This window comes from Leptosomus discolor, unplaced genomic scaffold, assembly GCF_034619465.1.
Source record: "Leptosomus discolor isolate bLepDis1 unplaced genomic scaffold, bLepDis1.hap2 HAP2_SCAFFOLD_35, whole genome shotgun sequence".
Lineage (NCBI taxonomy): Eukaryota > Metazoa > Chordata > Aves > Leptosomiformes > Leptosomidae > Leptosomus > Leptosomus discolor.
This window is the reverse complement of record NW_028237764.1, coordinates 265,200-287,925: the sequence shown is the minus strand read 5'-3', so window position 1 is coordinate 287,925 and position 22,726 is coordinate 265,200. Positions and strand designations below refer to the sequence as shown.

General features: G+C 48.8%; 2 protein-coding genes across 2 annotated transcripts in view; one reads left to right on the top strand and one right to left on the bottom strand.

Annotated features, from left to right (window-relative positions):
* LOC147412879 (olfactory receptor 14A16-like) overlaps positions 1–22,726 on the bottom strand; it is an 83,125-nt gene that overhangs the window by 36,605 nt on the left and 23,794 nt on the right. The gene's annotated exons all lie outside the window — the stretch shown is intronic.
* On the top strand, positions 20,208–21,173 carry LOC147412880 (olfactory receptor 14C36-like). The gene has a single exon (XM_086480925.1). It carries the CDS (start codon positions 20,208–20,210, stop codon positions 21,171–21,173), a length of 966 nt encoding a protein of 321 aa, XP_086337051.1.

Genomic DNA, 22,726 nt, shown 5'->3' with positions numbered 1-22,726 from the left:
AAATGACCAACTGATTGAAATTTTGAGTCTAGCCCTCCTAAATACCCCTGTTGGCTCAGAAGTATCTGAGGAGGTCCAGAACCAAGTGTATCCAGGGGTATGGGCCTCAGAAATACCAGGAAAAGCAAAAAATGCTTCTTCAATAATAGTTAAACTCAGACTGGGGGCACGGCCCCTAAGGATTAAACAGTACCCCCTTAGAATGGAAGATAGGGAAGGGATTTGACCTGTAATCAAGCGATTCATCAAGTACGGGCTACTAACGGAGAGTGAATGGGAATGTAACACTCCCATTTTCCTGGTCAAAAAGCCAGAATGGTAATTATGGAATAGTACAGGATCTCAGAGCTATTAATAAAATTGTTGAGGATCTGCACCCAGTTGTAGCAAACCCATATCCGTTGCTGACTAAATTAGTACCTGAATTGGCTTGGTTTACCGTATTGGACTTAAAGGACGCCTTCTTTTGCCTATCCTTGAGTCCAGAAAGCCAGTTGCTCTTTGCATTTGAGTGGGAAAACCCAGACTCTGGAAGGAAGACACAGCTAACATGGACAGTGTTACCACAGGGATTTAAGAACAGCTCCATTATTTTTGGAAACTAATTAACCAGAGACCTGGAAAAATGGGAATGGATACATGGAGCTGGAAAAATATTACAGTATATAGATGATCTGCTGATAGCCACCGAGATGAATGAACTTTGTATAGTGTGGACAACTAGTCTGTTAAATTTTCTTGGACTTAACGGTTATCGAGTCTCTCCACAGAAAGCCCAAATAGCTCAGCAACAAGTGACTTACCTTGGATACAAGATAACAGCAGGCCAGCGAGCCCTGGGAGCCACAAGGAAGGAGGTTATCTGCCAGACCCCCCGACCGCAGACAGCTAAAGAGCTCCGTACGTTTCTAGGAATGACAGGACGGTGTCGCCTATGGATCTATAACTGTGGACTCATGGTAAAGCCACTTTATGAACTGTTGAAATCTAATCAAAAGAACCTTGTCTGGAATAAAGAAGCAGAAAGAGCATTCCACCAGCTAAAGAAAAGGCTGATGGAGGCCCCTGCTTTGGCATTACCAGATACTACCAAGCCTTTCTGGCTGTTCTCTCATGAAAAGCAGGGAATAGCCCTAGGGGTCCTAGCTCAAAACCTGGGACCATACCACAGGGCAGTAGCATACTTCTCCAAGCAACTTGATGATGTAAGCAGGGATTGGCCTAGCTGCTTAAGAGCAGTAGCAGCGGTGGTACTGAACATCCAAGAAGCCCGTAAGTTTACATTGGGTCAGAAGATTACAGTATTGGTCTCCCATACTGTATCAGTGGTGTTGGAGACGAAGGGAGGACACTGGCTCTCGCCACAAAGATTCCTTAAACACCAAGCTGTTCTGGCAGAGCAGGATGACATGGAAACAGTAGTCACTAACATCATCAACCCAGCATCTTTTCTTAGCGGGGCTACAGGAGAACTGGTGTTGCACAACTGCCTGGAAACAAGTGAAGGAGTCTACTCTAGCTGACCTGACCTAAAAGAGGAGCCACTGGAAGATGCTGATCACTCCTGGGGCACTGACGGAAGCAGGTTCGTTTGGCAAGGCATCCGTAAGGCAGGATACACGGTAACCACTAGGGATCGGTCTAAAGCTCTTGCCCCAAACACCTCAGCACAAAAAGCAGAAATAAAGCTCTAACCTGAGCATTGGAATTAGCCAAAAGCCAAAGAATAAACATCTGGACCGACTCCAAGTACGGTTTTGAGGTGGTCCATGCTCATGGAGCGCTATGGAGAGAAAGAGGACTCCTAACTACTGAAGGGAAATATATCAAACATGCTGAAAAAATTCTCAAGCTCCTGGAAGCAGTGCAACTCCCCAAAAAGGTGGCTATCATGCACTGTAAAGCTCATCAGAGAAAGAATACTGCTCAGGATTTGGGCAATGCCATGGCGGACCGTGAAGCCAGGAGAGTAGCTGAGGAGGGTGATTTGGGGGTGCAGTCTTTGGTCCCAGATGGTAAAAATACAAATTGATTGTAAACTCAGATACTCTAAAGAAGATCAAAAATTGATTGAAGATTTAGAAGGAAAAGTAGAAAAGGGAGATGGGCAAAAACTCCACAAGGTAAAGTCATAGTACCATCCGCATTATTGTGGGCGTAGTCATGGCCAAGCATAAAAAATCCCATTGGGGAACAGAAGCCTTGTATAAATACTTGAGTCGGCTTACAGATGCCTGAAATCTGTATACCACTATCAAGCAGATAACACAGCAGTGCGAGGTATGTTTACAGAGTAATCCCAAGACAGGCCCTAAAGCGCAGCCTGGGCAGATAGGGAAAGGAAATTATCCAGGACAACAATTGATTTCTCAGAGCTCCCAAGAAAAAGGGGATTTCGATATTTGTTGGTCTTGACAGACACCTTTTCAGGGTGGCCAGAAGCATTCCCTTGCCAAACCAATAAGGCTAAGGAGGTGAACAAGGTAATATTACAAGAAATAATACTGAGATTTGGAGTTCCAGTGATAATTTCATCAGATCGAGGGACACCCTTCATTTCAAAGATCATTCGACAAGTCAGTATGATTCTAGGAATAGATTGGCAACTACACACCCCCTATAATCCACAATCAAGTGGTCAGGTGGAAAAGATGAACCAATTAATTAAGCTACGAACTAGGACAGGAGGCAAGTGTACCTTGGCCTTAGTCCTTGCCCCTGGCACACCTAAGAATTAGAACTAAGCCCAGAATGAAGGAAGGATTAAGTCCATTTGCAATATTATATAGTAGACCCTATATTGTGCAGGCGGGGATATCGGCCCAAATAGGGGATGAAGCGTTAACAGACTATGTGATATGCTTGCAGAAGCAACTTCAAGAGATAGAAAAGCGAGTTTTAGGAATCAGAGCCCGAGGTCTCAATGGACCTGTACATAATATCGAACCTAGTGACTATATATATGTCAGATCTCTTTCAGGCTCACCTTTGGAACCTAGACGGGAAGGTCCGTTCCGGGTATTGCTAACTTCCCACACAGCTATCAAGATTACAGAACAAGCTTCGTGGATTCATCATACGAGAGTAAAGAAAGCTCCCAAGCCACAATGAGAGGCCACACATGTCGGACCACTAAAATTGCGAGTTCAACGAAATGATGGACATTAACTATTAGTCTGGTTGGAATATGGCTGGATACGGGAGGTGCATGGGATCAAAATGTGTATTTGCAATTGTTAAGGAAGGTGGTTGACAACTTTAAATTATCTTCCTGTTGGATTAGTGCACTACTACCTGAAAATTCAGCACGTGGATTCCTCTCAATAGGTACAGCTTTCCCCAACAGTTCTGAAGTGTTAAGAGCCCTTTCAACCATGAATCTTTCAGAATATGTAGAAATATCAATTAAAGATCTGCAATGGGTGTTAGATCTTGGTGAACCATCAGACTCGAGCATAGGTGTTCCATGTGTCCAGAGATGTTCCCAAGAAACCATTAGTTCCAATAGCGGAGGAAACGCAATTGAGAAGAATTGTGGAGAAAAAATAACTGTAGGAAAGAATCCTACCTGTACTTCCTATTGGAAATCTGGGGGTGCTAACGTGTGGAACAAAATTCAGGCTAGGAGATATAACTCTACCAGTCCCAAAGGGTAGCCCACTCCCTTGGGAACAGGGTGATATTGGTTATGTGGTAATAAGGCACGAAAAGTTTTGCCCTTAGGATGGAAAGGTCAGTGCGCCATAGGACCTGTATACCTATATGTCACCATAATTAACCAACTAGGACAAGGAACAGTAAGGTCATATATGAGACGAGTCTGATCTCCCCCAAACCCACTTATAGAAAGACCCAGCTCTTCCCATAGTTTTGCTCGATGGTTTTTGCCATGGCTAGGGGTAAGCGAACTAGAAAAAGCTGTGGTAAACCTATCAGCTACCTTAGAGATGGCATGAATTCCACCGTAGATGCCATAAGAGCACAGCAAAAAGAAATAGAAAGCATTTCAAAAACGACACTACAAAACAGATCAGCATTGGATTTGCTATATAGCAAGGAAGGAGGAGTATGTACTGAGTAATAGCTGTTGGACGTACGTAGATGAGAGTCAGAGAATAACCTTTGACTTTGAACAAATTTGGAAACAAAAAAAAGGTGCTGCATCAAGTGACCTTGGATGACGCCTCACTGGGATTTTCAGAACTTTGGAAAAAACAAACATCATGCCTGCCTAGCTTTACATGGCTCAAGGAACTCTTTGTTAGTATAATTTGTTTATTCTATTGGGGTTGATGATATGCTGCATGTTACAATGTTCCCTATGGTTGTGTAAACGTACTGGAGATACATATGAAGAATGAAAGAGACATAAACTCAGACAAAACGTTGAGAGTGGAAAATACTTTACTAAAACTCTCCAAGGGAATGGCAGTATATAGCAAAAGAAATTGCAAATGTAAGAGAAAAGGGGGGATTTGCTCTGGGGAATAAAAAGTTAATTTAGCATAGCTTAGGAGAAAGCAGAAATCAGCTAGCTAGACTTAGCACAAGATAAGGGAGGAGAAGCAGCCTTGAAATGTTTGAGACAGTAGGAACTACTTGGATGAGAAAGAAGGACTTGATTGTCAGGTTCAGACTGGTTCTTTGGTTTGGAGTTAAGCCAGTCCGGGATCCTGTACCAAAGGAGAGAAGTACACGATGAAGAAGACTATGAGCCTTCCTCTGAAAGCCCCCAAAAGATGACCACCAGATTACAGCATGCATGCGCCAAGAGGACGAAACATACGATAATTACTTCCGATAAACAATTATGATATTCCCAGCTATTCTCTGAACTTGTTGTACTAACTCATGAATATGCATGTTTTGATGTAATAAATAGAGTTTTCGAATGTGACCCGGTGTGCAAGCGAGGAGGAGCGATCCCCCTTGCACCCAGCGCTGTAACAAACACACCCGCTTTAGAACTCTCTGCGAGTTACAGAGTCTGTTTCCGCGCTTCACTGGGATGTCACAGAGTTTGACAATACGGTGTGGCAGTCACTGGAAGCAGGCTTATGGAGGTGGAAGTTGCCACGACGCTGCCTGTGATGCCACAGAGGTGGTTGACAATCTGGTGTGGCAGGCACTGGACACAGGCTTATGCCCCTGGAATCTTGACATCACAGTGACTGTCATGTCACAGGTGCTGAAAATCTGCTGTGGCAGCCCCAGGCAGCAGGCTTATGCTGGTAAAATGTAGCTATGAACGTGCTTGTGCTGACACGGGTGATTGAAAATCTTGTGTGGAAGGCAGTAGAATCAGTCTTCTGCTAGTGGAATTTTGCAATGAGAGTTCCTGTGATGTCACAGAGGTTCAAAATGATAATTTGGCTGTTGTTGGAAGCAGGCTTATGGAGGTGGAAGGCTGCTATAAAGGTGCCTGTGATGTCACAGAGATTAAAAACATGGTGTGGCAGGCACTGGATGCAGGCTTACACTGCTGGAAGGCTACCGTAAAGTCGCCTGTGAGGTCACAGGCATCATAAATATTCTGTGGCAGTCGTTGGAAGCAGGCTTACGGTGGCGGAAGGCTACAGTAAATGTGCCTGTGGTTTCACAGAGGGTGAAAATATGGTGTGGCAGGCACTGGAAGCAGACTTGTGGTGGTGGAAGTAACTCGGATAAAACTCTCTAACAACTCGGTGTTATTCAGCAGGGATTCTTTATTGTGGCAACGGGCAGCACAGGGGATGGCTCCTTTGATCCATGCGCGCCCAAGCGTTAGGATTCTTGCCTTATATTTACAGCTTTCATGTTTACTCATTACATTTCTTTGAAAAGGTTGGGTTATTCTAATTATTTCCAGGAATTCATTAACATAAGTTCCTTCTACAGTCCTACCTCAGTCTGTCCAAGTTACACCCCCGTCAGGGATCCTTGGTGATCATTGGAGATGAAGGTCCAAGTCTTCCTCAGGATCGAACTTTTGAACTTGTCCTGTGGCACATGCACTTTACCATCTTGGGTCTTTTCCAATTCACAGAACCAGCTCTTGCTCACTGCCCTCCCTATCTCTCCTGCTCAGTGCTTTGTGTTCCTTGAGCCCCACAGTCTGATGGGAGGATTCCACCTGGTGTCCTTCGCTTGGCGCATTCTGCTTCATTCTTATCTTTAGTTAGCCAGCAATAGGTCTATGCATAAGGGTTAGTACAAATCAACCTCCCTCCCTCCCTCTAAAGGCTGGTCAGCAGCACTTTTCTAAAATCTAATTTTCTAAAGGCTAGTTAGCCATCATTTATTACAGAGACCTTCATCGCTGTGATGAATAGGCTGTGCTCCCTTCCTTCCTTTCTTCCTGCCTTCCTTCCTTCCTTCCTGCCTTCCTTCCTTCCTGCCTGCCTTCCTTCATTCCTTCCTGCCTTCCTTCCTTCCTGCCTGCCTTCCTTCATTCCTTCCTGCCTTCCTTCATTCCTGCCTGCCTTCCTTCATTCCTCCCTGCCTGCCTTCCTTCCTTCCTTCCGCCCTTCCTTCCTTCCTTCCTTCCTTCCTTCCTTCCTTCCTTCCTTCCTTCCTTCCTTCCTTCCTTCCTTCCTTCCTTCCTTCCTTCCTTCCTTCCTTCCTTCCTTCCTTCCTTCCTTCCTTCCTTCCTTCCTTCCTTCCTTCCTTCCTTCCTTCCTTCCTTCCTTCCGCCCTTCCTTCCTTCCTTCCGCCCTTCCTTCCTTCCTTCCTTCCGCCCTTCCTTCCTTCCTTCCGCCCTTCCTTCCTTCCGCCCTTCCACCCTTCCGCCCTTCCACCCTTCCGCCCTTCCACCCTTCCGCCCTCCCTTCTTTCCTTGCTCCCTTCTGCCCTCCCTTCCCTCCTCTCCAAGAAGGGTGAGGCATCCAGCCCAGCCGGCCAGTCACAGGTGGTGGTGAGGAACAATGTGGCTGCAGAGAATGGTGGTGTTGAGAGGTCTTCTCGCATGGGGCGTCACAAGCCCATGAACAAGCCAAGTGCCTCCTTCTCCCCTATCGCTTACTCAGGCTCCTCTGGCATCACAAGGAGCTGCACAAACCAGAGGCTGGCCCCTGGCCTCACACCTCCTCACCCAACAATGACATCACAAGCACTTGCACAGGCCAGGAGCTTCCTTCTGCACGAAGAGCTCCCAGCCACAAGTGGCATCACAAAGCACCTGCACAACCCAGCTGCCTCCTCCCGCCCACTCACATCTCCATGGAAACAGGACAACACAAGCACCTCTACAAGCCACATGGCCTTTCATCCACTATCCCGTACTCAGACAGCAGTTGCCTCAAAAGCATCTTCACAAGCCAGGGCGCTACTCCTGATCTTGGTTCAAGGAAGCCCATGCCAGGGCTGCATTCAGGTGTTTCCCAGGGGATGTTACACTCAACGGGAAGTGACCTCAAGGTCCAGTCTGTCTCATAGGCCTTCATGTACCCCTAAGAAGAGCTGATGGCCCTTGTGCTTGCTTGGAATCACCTCCCCACACGCACACAATGTGCATGCTTACGTCTGCTCTGTACAATGCAAACACGGACTTCTGACCTTGTCCTTTGGTGTCCCTCTGGGAGGCACAAGCAACTTCTATGAGCTGGAGTAAAAGGCCAGTGTTGGACGTGGTGGTTGTTACTGGCTGCTCTGTGAGGACGGCCCTGGGGCAGCTTCCCCAGGGTGTCCAGGGAGCACAGGCTCAGACCAGACACTCCTCTGCATGTCCTTCATGTCCCAGAGCAAGAAACAGGCCACTGAGAACGTTCATCCAGCCGGCATGCTGAGGAGATCCCCACCCTGGGCACCTTGCAGCTTCACGTGCCAAACTTGCTCCCCACAACAGCAGGAGACAACCAGCCTAGGGGATCCTCAGGAAGGTCCTTTTGCCCCAGGGAAAGGGCAGCCTGACCCAAGCTGCCACCCACACCAAAGGGTTTCTCTTTCCATGTCCCCCCTGCACACACACACACGGTGCCCTGCTCTTCTCCCGGGACATCCCATCACCCCACAGAGACTTTTCCCTACAGAGCTCATCTCTGCTGACCTGGACGGCCATTCCTGCAGCCCCTCCCCAGGCTCCCCACAGACCCTGAACTGCTGGTGCTGCACTGCAGAGCAAGTGGGCTGTGGTGGCCAGGGCCATACTGGTGAAGCTGAGAGGCAGACCCAGCTCAGGGTGGCTACTGTCCCCTCCACCTCATCATGCAGATGCTGCCCCCACAGCTCCACAGAAGATCTTGGAGAAAGGAACTCAGACAAACAAGTCAGTGCAGGGTCCTTTATTTGGATTAAACACACGGAGAGCACAGCTCCTTATTTACACAAAGTCTCTGCGGCACACAAGGCAAGCAGACACTGAGGTAGAAACAGGATGAAGAATAAGAGCATTTTTGTGGACAGCATTAATACAACCAAGAAAATTTAAAACCCAGAGAAACCAAAGTAAATAACCCATCAAAGAGACGTCGGGCTTGTAATGAGTTCCATTACTAGTGATATGCAGGGGAAGATGGGCCGTTCATTGCTGCTTCTGATCAGCAACCAGTCATTAGTTTCCTCAGAGCATTCTTGAGCTCCTGGTTCCTCATGCTGTAGATGAGGGGGTTCACTGCTGGAGGCACCACCGAGTACAGAAGTGCCAGCACCAGGTTCAGAGATGGGGAGGAGATGGAGGGGGGCTTCAGGTAGGCAAAAAAAATAGTGCTGAGAAACAGGAAGACCACGGCCAGGTGAGGGAGGCAGGTGGAAAAGGCTTTGTGGCGTCCCTGCTCCGAGGGGATCCTCAGCACAGCCCTGAAAATCTGCACGTAGGACACCACAATGAACACAAAACAAACAACGTCAAAAATGACACTGACCACAACTACCCCAACCTCCCTGAGGTAGGTGTCTGAGCAGGAGAGCTTGAGGATCTCGGGGACTTCACAGAAGAACTGGTTCACAACATTGCCTTGGCAGAGGGGCAGTGAAAATGTATTGGCCGTGTGCAGCACAGAACTGAGAAATCCACTGCCCCAGGCAGCTGCTGCCATGTGGACACAAGCTCTGCTGCCCAGGAGGGTCCCGTAGTGCAGGGGTTTGCAGATGGCAACGTAGCGGTCATATGCCATGACTGTGAGAAGAAAATACTCTGCTGAAGTCAGGAAGAAAAAGAGAAAGACTTGGACAACACATCCCCAGTAGGAGATGGCCCTGGTGTCCCACAGGGTATTGGCCATGGCTTTGGGGAGAGTGGAGGAGATGGCGCCCAGGTCGATGAGGGAGAGGTTGAGGAGGAAGAAGTACATGGGGGTGTGGAGGTGGGGGTCACAAACCACAGTGGTGATGACGATTCCGTTGCCCAGGAGGGAAGCCAGGTAGATGCCCAGAGAAAGACAGAACATCAAGAGCTGCAGCTCCTGTGTGTCTGCAAATGTCAGGAGGAGGAACTCGGTGATGGAGCTGGCATTGGACATATTTAACTTTAGGAGTGGGAGACTGTTGAAAGAGGAGAAGACATTGACAAGTGAGGACAGATTTCTCTGAGCCAATATTATGCTATTTGCCATAGATAGACCGCACAATGGCTTCAGTTTTGGGGGAACTTCAGTCAGTTCCTTTTTGTGAGGTCAGGATTGATGAGCAGGAGCTCTGCCCATGGGCTACAGAGAAGTCAGACCTGTGCTATTGCAGTGGTGTCAAACAGCCCCTGTTCCTGGCAATGGGTGCTTTCAGTTCAGGGAGAGGTATTTCCCTCGGTGACCGTGTGACAATTGTCCCTATTTCTTGCAGTGCGATGGAGTCAGCACCCAGACCTGCTGTGTCTGAGAGGGAAGAGCCCAGGGAGGGACCCAGCCCTTCCAACTCTGCGCTCCTGAACAACAAAGTCTTGGTCAAAATCACTCTCAAATAGCACAGAACGTTTCTCCCCCCCATTTTCCATCTCCAGGCTCTCTCCAGACATGATAAGAGCAGCGTGCCTGTGGGGGAGAATGGGGCTGTCAGTAGGTTCCCATCCTCCCCTGCTGAAGTGCCCCCATAATGGGGGAAGGGCACTTCAAGCTCCCCAGGTAGGTGTTCAGGTGCCCAAAGGACAGGGCCCAGTATCTCTTGATGGGAGACTCAACTTGTTTCCAAGTCCCACACACTGCATTGCCCACTGCCCCCTGCCACGGTCAGTGTATCAAATGCATCTGAGATACCTCCTACTCCTCCAACAACCCAGAGCTTCCACAAGCAATAACAGGAGCAGCAGGAATTGGAGAAGAAATGCAGAGCAATACCCTGATCATTTGCAAATGGGGAACAGGAGAGGAAGGCAGCTGGCACTTGGGAAAGCCTTACACAGCAGAGCACAGCACCTCCACGTTGATGACATCCCAGGCCAGTTCCTCTCAGTCTCTTTTCTCTGCAGAAGGAAGAGGTGTATGTGTCAGTAGAGATGCATCTTTGCTGGGGATCTGTCCTTCCACCCACAGCTTCTCTTCACGTCTCCATGAGTGACTCCCTGGGCAGGCTGAGTGCTGATCCTGGCCGATGACAGAGTCCCTGCTGCAGGTCACAGCCGTCTGGGGTGAAGACACATTGCTTGGAAGGACAGCCTTGGACACCCCTGGCTGAACACCCACCTTCACACCCTCAAGCCATCCCCCATGAGAAGGCAGCCATCATGCCATATCTCTCTCACACTGCACTAGGGAAGCCCTGCTCTGCAGCCCGGCTTCCTCTTCTCCATCACAGACAGATCCCAGAGGTTGGACACATTCAGGAGATCCTGCAAGGAACCCCCAACACATCACCCTGCACCCAGAGACTTACTGTGTCAGAGGCTGGGAAGAGTTCTCCTCCAGTGAGCTCTCACCCACCCTCCCCCTCTCCCCTGCCTTCAACCTCTCTCTGCCCCGCTCCTTTCTCCTTGGTGCCCACAGGCAGCCCCCTCAGCCCTGCTGCGCTTGGCAGAGCAGCTGCTGCTGGGCAGAGCTGTCTCCCTGCAGCTCTGCCTGCTTGCTAGGAGCTCTCTCTGTCCCAGGAGCCCAGCCCAGATCAGCAGCAGAGCAACAGCCCAAAAACTTTTTAATCATCTCTCTGGTGGTTTTGGTGCCAAGTCCTTGAAACTCAGACACTGTGAGGAAGCTGAGGAAACCTCTTGAGGAGTCAAAGTCAGATGGAACCTCTAAAGTTTCTTGGAGCGTTAATGGGTTCCACTGAGGGACATTACTGACAAAGCCTCCCTGGGGGCTGGTTGAAGGAGAAACCTGGAGGCAGTGAGGACAGGTAGGCAAAGGCAAGGTGAAGGTGGCTCTGATGCTGAGTAAACCTTGGTGTGCTTCATCAAGCCAAAAGAAAGCCCTGACTCCCCGGCCCCTGCAAGGCAGACCCTGTCCCTCAGCCATTCCTCAGGGTTCTTCCTGGGGCAGGGTGATGTGGGGATGTGCAGTGCCAAGGGCAGGGCCAAGGTCCTCTGCTTCTGGGTTTGTCCTGGGTGGGCTGAGGTGCGGGAGCTGCGTGAGGACACTGACACGATCAATGTGATCTAACAAGTGAACCTTTATTTCCGTGTTTCCAGTGCAATTTATAACTCTCGACCACACCCAATAAATAGTGATTGGTTCATCGCAAATAACGGCCCATAGTCCAACCCGATTGGCCACATTGCGAGTCATGTTCAAGTCACGTTCACAGATGTTCACACCCATCTTCTTCAAGAATTAAAACTGCGTCATTAATGGCGGCTGTCTCTTCTCCTGCCCCTGTAAGATGTTCATGCCCCCTGCACCACAAGTTGTTTATGCTTTCCGCAGTTCCGGTACGTCCCAGCTCAGATTCTCAGGAAAGGCTGGATTGTTCACATGTCCCTTATTTCATAAATGTCCTCCCACGCATCCCCCTTCTTTTTTTTTGAACGATCCAGACTTGTTTTACAGCCCACTCGACCATTGAGCTTATGTACCGTAGGATACAAGGTAGCATCAGCAGTACAATTAATATCATGATAACAATAAGGATACCATACTTTACCCAGGGTAGTAACCATCCACTTATACCCCAAGAACTCAACCACGCGTCCAGTGAAGAATGATCAATGCCAATCTTTTTAATATTCTTTTGCAGATTTTGTATATGCTTGTGAAATGATCAGAAAGATTCATGCAACACAATCCCTCAAATTCTTCGCACCCGTGACCTAATGCCAATAACAAAAAATCTATAGCAGCTCTATTCTGTAATACTGCATGTCTAACACTATCTACATCTTCCAGCAATTCTGTTGCTATGCTTGAGGTCAGATTAATTTGCTTAGCAGTCCAGCATGCTAAATGCGATAGTTCACGCAAGGCATTGCCCCCAACAGCTCCTGGCAAAAATAAGGATAAAGCAGTTCTAGAAGCCCTTCCCAGAATGAACCCATTCCTTTGCTGTGTATTAACATTGGTGGCACCTCACTGTTACCTGCTAGACTTAAAAAATTCAAGACATACAATGCTTTCATCAGTTGATCATTAGGCAACCAACCCTGGGTTCCCCCTTTTTGTTTTAACAACGTTGCTTTTAGTGTCTGGTGAGAGCGCTCAACAATTGCCTGACAGGTAGGAGAGTGAGGTTCACCTGTACGATGGTTAATACCCCAAAGATTGCAAAACCGTGCAAAGCGAAGCGAAGCATAAGCACGTGCGTTGTTTGTCTTAATTTCAAGTGGAATGCCTAAAACAGCAAAGCATGCATAAAGCTGTCGCTCAACATGTCGTGTAGTTTCACCAGTCTGTGCGGTAGCTGTCCCATGTGTCTTTTTTTTTTTCTTCTTTTTTTTTCTTTTTTTTTCTTTTTTTTTCCTTCTTTTTTTTTTTTTTCTTTCATTGAAAAGCGGCAAAGTGCGGTTAACAAATATCTTCTATATAATGATAACAATAACACTGTGTCTCACTCACTCACACATTCAAATACTGATAACCAGTTTTTACACTATCACACAAGGAGCTCCTTTACACCATTCACACAAAAGACATAAGAAGACACTTGCAAATATGATTACTACAATAGCAACTATGGCATTAAGCAGACTAACCCCATTCACGTAGTTAAATATCAGTGCGAGTGGTGAAAATACACGCTGACATCAATGCCGATCGGTGCACAGTGTGAACATTTAGCAAATTACAGAAACAGACCAGCAAGAATACCTTTTTCCGTAGATGGACCGTGTCTGCCCCTGCAGCGAGCCAGATGAGTCAGGAAGCCCCTCCGAGAAAGGGTCCCGGAGCGCGCCCAGGGAGTCCCGGTCCTCATTGGCTCCTGCAGCCGGACAGAGATTGTCGCATCTGGGTTGTCAACTGAATCTGAGAAAACTCAATAACAACTCAGTGTTATCAAGCAGGTATTCTCCATTCTCCATTGCACTTCAAGAAATCTGTCTCAAAGGCTTTTATATCTTTTATGCAGATCCCCCTTTTTCAGTTTTGTTTTTTTGGTTTCGTTTTTTTTTTTTTAGATTATCTTTACAAGGAACTTGAGAGCTCTTTCATAATGAACACTGCTTTTCAAATTACACAACTTTACAGGCAACCTGTAAATGAATCCTGAATTTCTTTGCCTGCTTTAATAAAATGTCTCATATTTTACAGTCAGCTAACATCATGAATAAAAATAGCATTTTGAAGCTTTATCTTTGACCAGACACATACAGATCATAAGATAGTTTAAAAAATAGTTTTAAAACAAGGACCTGCTTTGACCCTATTGCAAAGACTGAAAAAATTAAGCACTTTTTAAACCTGCCTGGCAAGCACAAACCTACAGTGCAATTAGAATTTGGTACGCCGTGTAACTGCGGAAGTTTGATTTACAGAGGGACTGAAATGAGTTTACCTTGGCTCATAAGGTGACCCATTGTCCTGCAATTGAAGCATCTCTTTTGCTTGCCTCCCTCCTTTCTATCTATGAGGAGTTGAACAGCACTGTATACAGCAGCAGCAAGTAAGGACGCGGTACCATTGGTGCGTTCTATAACTTCAAGCATATCAGCTACTTGTGCATCTCTGGGTAGGGTACTTAAAGCTCTTTTTGTTGTATCATTAGCATTCTCAAAGGCAAACATTTTAAAAACCTTTTCCTTCATTCCCTCATCCAAATCTGGATGACTTCTAATAACCTGATCTAAATGATCAATAAAAGAAGGCAAACTTTCTTGTGGACCCTGCTTAATATTGGCAAAGGAATATACCTTTCCTGGTTCCCTGATTGAAATTATTGCTTGGTAAGCTAACGGCTGTGACAATTGTAATATCTCTCCTATAAAACCTTGTTGTAAAGCCGCGCTCGCAAAAGGACCTTGGCCTGTTAGCATTTGTGCTTGTACCCCATACAATGGATCCCCTTGCTGCCTTGGTCGTGCAGCCTCCTGGTCACAGAGTTGTTGCCAGGCCTTGGAGAACATAAGCTGCTGAGAAGGGGACAAAAGAATGTTAGCAATCTGTTGTGAATCAAGTGGCAACAAAACACCTGCTGTAAAAATAGATTGTAATAATTGCTGAGTACAACTAGATTGAAGCCCATATTGTGATACTGCTAAACAAGCTTTTTCAAGGATTTTCCAATCAAATGGTTCCCATTTTCTACCTCCTGCCTGATCTGTAATGATAGGAAAGACAGAAGGAAGAAAATTTCCTTCAATTAGGGCATCACGAATAACTCCTTTCCATCTTCGTCCTGCTTCTTGTTCATTTAATTGTGTATTTGACAATGAAGTAGTTGGCACAGGCATTTGCGACAAAGGCACTGGTAGTGATGACGGTACAGCAAAAGGATTATGAGTCGCAGCGTTTTCTGGATTCTTCTTGTTGCTGTCCGCTGCGGTATTGAGTGCCAATAGTTTGTTTATGAGTTGCTGTAGGACTTCATCAAGCAGTTCCTCTTTCTGCTTTTGTTTTGACATGATCCCTGGAGAAAGAGAGTCTTCCTGTAGGCGGGTTGTTGTGACATCGGGGATAAGGGCGGGATTCTAGGCGGGTCGTTGTGACGTCGGGATAAAGGCGGGATTCTACTGGTTCACGTACTTGTCCCTTTTCTTTGCCCACGCCCTCTTGTAGTTTTTCTGCGTTCTCCGCCGAGTCCCTTGTTACTGTGATCGGGTCAGCGCCATGATGGCGCACCTCCTCCTCCGAGGGTGCGGTCCCCGCGGAGGCCCCACCAGCCCCCGAACTCGCGGTCTGGGTCTGATCGGGGTGAGATTCCGTCGTCGTTTCACGACGAGGCGCGCACCTTCCTTTTCTCTCCTCCTGCCCGGTAACTATGTGAGTCACCGCTTTTCCTCTGGCGGTGCGCTCGGCCCCCCTGCAGGGCACTGCCCATCGGGGGGGGGGGGGGGGGGGAAACGGGGGCGCAAGCGGGAAGACCTCAGACCCGGGAGACATCTGGGGTTTCGTAAATACCAGCGAACTGTCAACCGCATTAAGTCGTCTCACGGGGGCAGCCACCCCTGATTGTTCCATTTGATATTTTTTCAAACAGTTAGTTACTTCCCGCCATGCCTTTTGTAGTTTTTTGTTTGTTTGGGGGTTTTTTTTTGGTTTGTTTTTTGGTTTTTTGTTTTTTTCTGCCGTTCGGTCCTCATCAATAACCGCATCCCATAAGGAGTCCCCACATCTTCGCCACTCGGACACATCAAACAACGTGCTTGAGTCCGAGAAATGTCCTTTCGCATATCCCCAAGTATAAAGAGATATTAAAGTCTTTTCTCCAACATTCACACCCCGCTTTCCCAGAAAGCTTTCCAACAGTGATAATGTTACTTCTTTCTCCATTATCCTACCGCGGTGTTGAGTTTCTTCTCTCCAGCTTTCCTCTATAGGCCGCCTGGTTTCTTCTCTCCGGCTTTCCTCTATAGGCCACCTGTCGCCGTCACTCCTTTTCTCCGCCGAGCTCCAACTCTTCTGTAGAAGCGAGCTTTTCCTTAATTTCCCCGAACATGAGTCCTGCTCATTCTTCAGGTCCCTGTTCAGGCGCCACTTGCGGAGACGGGAGTTGGAGAATCCACAAAAGACTCAATATGAGTTATATCAGGAAACTCATTTTACTGTGTAGATGCACTTTCTTATATAGCACAATTTCCCCAACTCATCATGACTTGCAATTTTCATAAGCTCTAATTGTGTTATACATACGTCAGTCATTTGCTTCTGCCTATCACTTCGCTGTTAATTCTAATATATTCTGCCTCATACGGAGGTTAGTTCCTTATTTTCTCTAACCTAATTCTTCTATTCTGTCCCTCAAGGTCGAAGTGTCCTTGAGTCCTACTATGTTAGTTTAGACAAGCTGCTCAATAGAGTTTTCTTTGTGCAGGCCCTCTAGCATTCCATGTCCGTTTTCAGCGAGCCACGCTCCCACAGAGTATGACAAAAAAAGGTATGGAATAACGGATGGAGATTAAACTGTGTCAGGCTGGGCTGGAGTTACTCGCTTTGTGAAAGCTCCTGTGGTGCTATGTCTCAGTTTTGTGACCAAAACAATGCTGAGAACACATGAATGTTGTAGCTGTTTCTGAATGATGTTTGAAAAGTGTCAAGGCCTTCTCTGATTTGACTATGCCCCACCAGTGAATAGAGGCTTGAGGGTGCAAGAGGTTGGGGGCAGACACAAGCGGGCCAATGACCCCAAATCACCATCTTAAATTTTCTTGCTTTTACTCTATCTTTCCACATCCCCTGTCCCACTGAGTTTGGGGGAGGGAGGTGAGCAACCTGCAGGGTGGTGCCTAATATCTTGTAGGGGTTAAATCACAAGGTTTACAAACAAGGAAAGGCTGGTTAGCAATGGAAAAGTCTGAGGTGAGAAGGTAGATTGGAGGATGTGGAGAAAATGGAAGAAGGCAAAGATCAGGGTTTCAACAGAACAGATTTTGGCCTGCTGAAGGACCTGCTTGTAAAAATCCCATGGGCTGCAGCCAGCAGAGAAGATGGGTGCAGAGAGCTGTTTGATGCTCAAGGATCTCCTCTTCATGATCCAGAATGTTCCACCTTGACATGCTGGAACTCACATAAAGGTGGCAGGAGGCTGGCATGGCTGAGAAAGGAGCTGCTGTCTAAAACCAAGCATGAAGGGGAAGCCCAGAAAAGGTGGCGACTGGCTGCCTTCCAGCCTCCTTGGTTCTGGGATTGTGGGAGGAGAGCGACACTGCAGAGCTCTTGGCAGCACTGCCCTCTTGCCAGGAGCTCCCTTCGTCCCATGCAAAGGCAAAGGCAAGGTGAAGGTGGACCTGACGCTGAGGAAACCTGGGGGTGTTCCATGAAGGCTACAGGTCCTGACCTCTGTCTTCTGGGAAGGGAGGACAGGTCCCTGACATGTTGCTCAGGCCTCTCCTGGGGACAGTCTGATCTGCACGGTGCAATGGCAAGCGCAGGTGTGGGACACTGTAGGACATCCTGTGGTGGAGATGCTCAAGGGCTCTGGCAAGACAAAAAGCCCCCAAGAGAGCCAATATCTTTCTTCCCTTGGCTATGGCTGTTGTCTCAACCCCCAAGGCCTACCAGAAGACCCCTTCACCTTACGGCACCAGCACCTCAGTGCCTCCTCAGCCCACCCAGCACAAACCCAGAAGCAGAGGACCTTGGCCCTGCCCTTGGCACTGCACATCCCCACATCACCCTGCCCCAGGAAGAACCCTGAGGAATGGCTGAGGGACAGGGTCTGCCTTTCAGGGGCTGGGGAGTCAGGGCATTCTTTTGGCTTGATAAAGAACACCAAGGGTTACGCAGCATCGGAGCCACCTTCACCTTGCCTTTACCTACCTGTCCTCACTGCCTCCAGGTTTCTCCTTCAACCAGCCCCCAGGGAGTCTTTGTCAATAATGTCCCTCAATGGAACCCATTAGTGCTCCAAGAAACTTTACAGTTTGCATCTGACTTTGACTCCTTGAGAAGTTTCCTCAACTTCCCCTCAGTGTCTGAGTTTCAAGGACTCAACATCAAAACCACCAGAGAGATCATTAAAAAGTTGTTGGGCTGTTGCTGTGCTGCTGATCTGGGCTGGGCTCCTGGGACAGAGAGAGCTCCTAGCAAGCAGGCAGAGCTGCAGGGAGACAGGCACCAAGGAGAAAGGAGAGGAGCAGAGAGAGGTTGAAGGCAGGGGAGAGGGGGAGGATGGCTGAGAGCTCACTGGAGGAGAACTCTTCCCAGCCTCTGACACAGTAAGTCTCTGGGTGCAGGCTGATGTGTCGGTGGTTCCTTACAGGATCTGCTGAATGTGTCCAACCTCTGGGATCTGTCTGTGATGGAGAAGAGGAAGACGGGCTGCAGAGCAGGGCTTCCCTCCTGCAGTGTGAGAGGGACAGGGCATGACGGTTGCCTTCTCCTGGGCATGGCTGTGGGCTATGGACCTGGGCATGCAGCCTGCGGTGCCCAGAGCTGTCCTCCCAAACAGGTTGTCCTCACCCAGGGGGCTGTGACCTGGAGCAGGGACTCTGTCATCAGCCAGGATCAGCACTCAGCTTTCCCACTGAGCTCCTCATGGAGCTGTAGGGAGAAGCTGTGGGTGGAAGGGAGATTCCTAGCAGGGCAGGGCAAGGATCTTCTGCTGTTCAAAGGGTGCTGTGCTGCTCAGGACTTCTCACTGCTCCACATCACCCCCAGAACAATGGCAGAGTCAGCTTCTCAAGAAGCACATCAAGGCAGGGCTTACCTGAATGGGATGGAACCTGTGCTTTCAGTCTGCTACTCTTAATCACCTCAGGGGTGGAGGGAGGGTTTGGACATGGAAATTATTCTCTTTGTTTGGGAGAAGGCACTGAAACTCCAGATGTGTTTCACTTGGAGCTTTCTAAATCTGGGAGTATCAAAAACAAACCACCTTTGGATTACAGGCCTTCCCAGCATCAACTCTCCATCCTCATCAGCAATGAACTCATGTTCCCATCAGAGCCTGGTGCCACGGAGGTGCCCCTGGTCAGTTCTTGGCTGCCAGGAGGTGTATGCAAGGCTGAGCTGCGTACACAGAGCATGGGATGGGGTCTGTGGGTGTTGCCAGGGAGGAGATGTGGGGACAGAGAAAGAGTTCCTGACAGGGACAGCTCCAGGCAGCAGAGACCTGGGCAGAGAAAACTAGAAATGTCATGGCAGTGGGAATTCAAAAAGCTCCTGATCCAATACAGAGAGGTGCTTCTGAGCAAGCCTCCCTAGTCAGCTCTGCCCCCCAGGAGACCCTCTGCCCTCAAGCTGAGGGGGGTCCAGGGCAGATGCTGTCTCTTCTGCTGCAAGAGCTGCAGTAGAGCAAAAGTGCATCTCTCCTGACACATAAACCTCTTCCTTCTGCAGAGAAAAGGGATTGAGAGCAACCGGCCTGGGATATCACCAAAGTGGAGGTGCTGTGCTCTGCTGTGTAAGGAGGAAGTTTTCCCATGTGCCAGCTGTCTTTCTTTCCATTTCCCCATTTGCAGAAGGATCAGGGTATTGCTTCGTGTTTTTCTTCTTTGTGCTGCTGTTTTTTCTTGCTTATGGAAGCTCTGCGTTGTGGGGGTATCTCAGATGCACTTTGAGATACTGGCCCTGGGAGGCTGTGGGCAACGCAGCGTGTGGAAATTACAAACAAGCTGACTCTCCCTTCAGGAGAAGCTGGGCAGAATTTTGCAGGCACCTGAGCATCTCCCAGAGGTAAAGGGGTTGAAGTGCCCTTCCCCCGTGTTGGGGGCACTTCAGCAGGGGAGGATGGGAACCTACTGACAACCCCATTCTGCCCCACAGGCATGCTGCTGGTATCATGTCTGGAGAGAGCCTGGAGAAGGAAAATGGCTATCAGAAAGGTTGTGTGTTGGCTGTGAGTGATTCCACCCCAGACATTGCTGTTCAGGAGAGCAGAGTTGGAAGGGCTGGGTCCCTCCCTGGGCTCTTCCCTCTCAGACACAGCTGGTCTGGGTGCTGACTCCATCCCAATGCAATAAATAGGGACAATTGTCACACAGTCACTCAGGCAAATGCGTGTCACTCGACTGAAGGCACCCATTGCCAGGAACACCTACCAAATGCACGGGCTGTTTGACACCACTGCAATAGCACAGGTCTGACTTCTCTGGAGCCCATGGGCAGAGCCCCTGCTCATCAAAGCTGACTTCACAAAAAGGAAATGACTGAATTTACCCTTAAAAAAGAAGCCATTATGGGGGCTTTCAGAAAGAAATTGCATAAGACTGTCTCAGAAAAATCTGTCCTCACTTGTCAATGTCTTCTCCTCTTTCAATAGTCTCCTATTCCTGCAGTGAAATAATGTCCAACGCCAGCTCCATCACCCAGTTCCTCCTCCTGCCATTTACAGACACACGGGAGCTGCAGCTTTTAACCTTCGCGCTCTTACTGGGCATCTACCTGGCTGCCCTCCTGGGCAATGGACTCATCATCACCGCTGTAGCCTGCAACCACCGCCTGCACACCCCCATGTACTTCTTCCTCCTCAACCTCTCCCTCCTTGATCTGGGCTCCCTCTCCACCACTCTCCCCAAAGCCATGGCCAATTCCCTCCGGAACACCAGGGCCATCTCCTACGCAGGATGTGCTGCCCAGGTATTTCTGTTTGCCTTCTTGCTCACAGCAGAGTATTGTCTCCTCACTGTCATGGCCTATGACCGCTACGTTGCCATCTGCAAACCCCTGCACTACGGGACCCTCCTGGGCAGCAGAGCTTGTGTCCACATGGCAGCAGCTGCCTGGGGCAGTGGCTTTCTCAATGCTCTCCTGCACACTTCCAGTACATTTTCACTGCCCCTCTGCCAGGGAAATGGTCTTGACCAGTTCTTCTGTGAAATCCCCCAGATCCTCAAGCTCTCCTGCTCAGACACCTACCTCAGGGAGGCTGGGGTGGTTGTGGTCAGTGTCTGTTTAGGCTTTGGGTGTTTTGTGTTCATTGTGGTGTCCTACGTGCAGATCTTCAGGGCCGTGCTGAGGATCCCCTCGGAGCAGGGACGCCACAAAGCCTTTTCCACCTGCCTCCCTCACCTGGCCGTGGTCTCCCTGTTTATCAGCACATTTTTTTTTGCCTACCTGAAGCCCCCCTCCATCTCCTCCCCATTCCTGAACCTAGTGATGGCAGTTCTGTACTCGTTGTTGCCTCCAGTAGTGAACCCCCTCATCTACAGCATGAGGAACCAGGAGCTCAAGGATGCCCTGAGGAAACTGATGACTGGTTGCTTTGCAGAAACAGCAATGAACTGCTCATCTTCCCCTGCATATCACTAGTAATGGAACTCATTACAGGCCCAGCCTCTCTTTGGTGGGTTGTTTGATTTGGTTTCTTTGGGGTTTAGCTTGCTCGGGGAGTATTCTGTCCCCAAAAATGTTGACATTCTTCATCCTATTTCTATGTCAGTCTCTGCCTGCCTTGTGTGCCTCAGAGTCTTTGTGTAAATAAGGAACTGTGCTCTCTGCGTGTTTAAACCAAATAAAGGACCCTGCACCGACTTGTTTGTCTGAGTTCCTTTCTCCAAGTTCTTTTCTGGAGCTGCATGGACAGCATCTGTGTGCAGAGGTGGAGGGGGCAGTAGACACCCTGAGCTGGGTCTGCCTCTCAGCCTCACCAGTATGGCCCTGGCCACCACAGCCCACTTGCTCTGCAGAGCAGCACCACCAGTTCAGGGTCTGTGGGGAGCCTGGGGAGGGGGTGCAGGAATGGCCGTCTAGGTCAGCAGAGATGAACTCTGTAGGGAAAAGTCTCTGTGGGGAGATGGGATGTCCTGGGAGAAGAGCAGGGCACCGTGTGTGTGTGTGCAGGGGGGACATGGAAAGAGAAACCCTTTGGTGTTGGTGACAGCTTGCGTCAGGCTGCCCTTTGCCTGGGTCCAAAGGACCTTCCTGAGGATCCCTTCGGCCAGTTGTCTCCTGCTGTTGTGGGGAGCAAGTTTGGGATGTGGGGCTGCAAGTTCCCCAGGGTGGGGAACTCCTCAGCATGCCGGCTGGATGAAGGTTCTCTGTGGCCTCCGTTTCCTTCTGTGACACCAGTCCTAGCAGGGCTGCTTTGCTGGGCTCGACTGGGGAGACAGCAGAAAGGAGTCAAGATTCAGGGAAGGGCTGGGCTGGCTGGGCTGGCGAGTGCCCCCGACAGGAAACAGCATTGAGCTGGGGCGGATTTAGGGCATGGACTCCTATTGGGGATAAACTGAAGACCTTTATTGTTTGCCACAGCATCAATATATCCTTTTCTCTACTAGTACAACGACCACTAAGTAAGCTGTGACTGGTGTACGGGCATTGTCCACCCACCACTACTACTAACCCTATTGGCTGCTGTTTAGGGGGCTAGTAGTAGTAGTAGTTGTCATGGTAGGGACCGGCACCGACAAAAATATATGTAAGAAGGCAGCATTTATTGAGTTACAAAAAGCCAAGATGGCCGAGATGGCGCAGCAGCAAAAACATACCCTTTTATAACCTTTCTTATCTGTCCACCGGTTCCTGCACTAAGGCTGATAAAATGATTTGCTCAATAGCTCTGTCCATTCACCTCTATTCACATACTGATTGGCTGGAGCTCCTACTGTATTTCCCACTTCAATCTCTTGCCAAATTTCTGCTCTGTGGTATTCACTTGTTTAGTCTCTTATCACCTCCTCAAACCTGTATGCAACATTCTTCATCCACTTCTTTCATCTTTTCACGGATATACTGGGATGCTGTCGAGGCCAATCTCACCTTCCTCAGTCAGGCTATCCCTGACAATTCCCCCTTTTTGTATTTGTGTAAAAGCTCGGTCACAATTACCAAGATTATTACCCTCACAGTTTGAAAGATATTAA

Coding starts and splice junctions, on each gene's coding strand:
- LOC147412880 (XM_086480925.1), top strand. CDS start 20,208: ATGTCCAACGCCAGCTCCATCACCCAGTTCCTCCTCCTGCCATTTACA.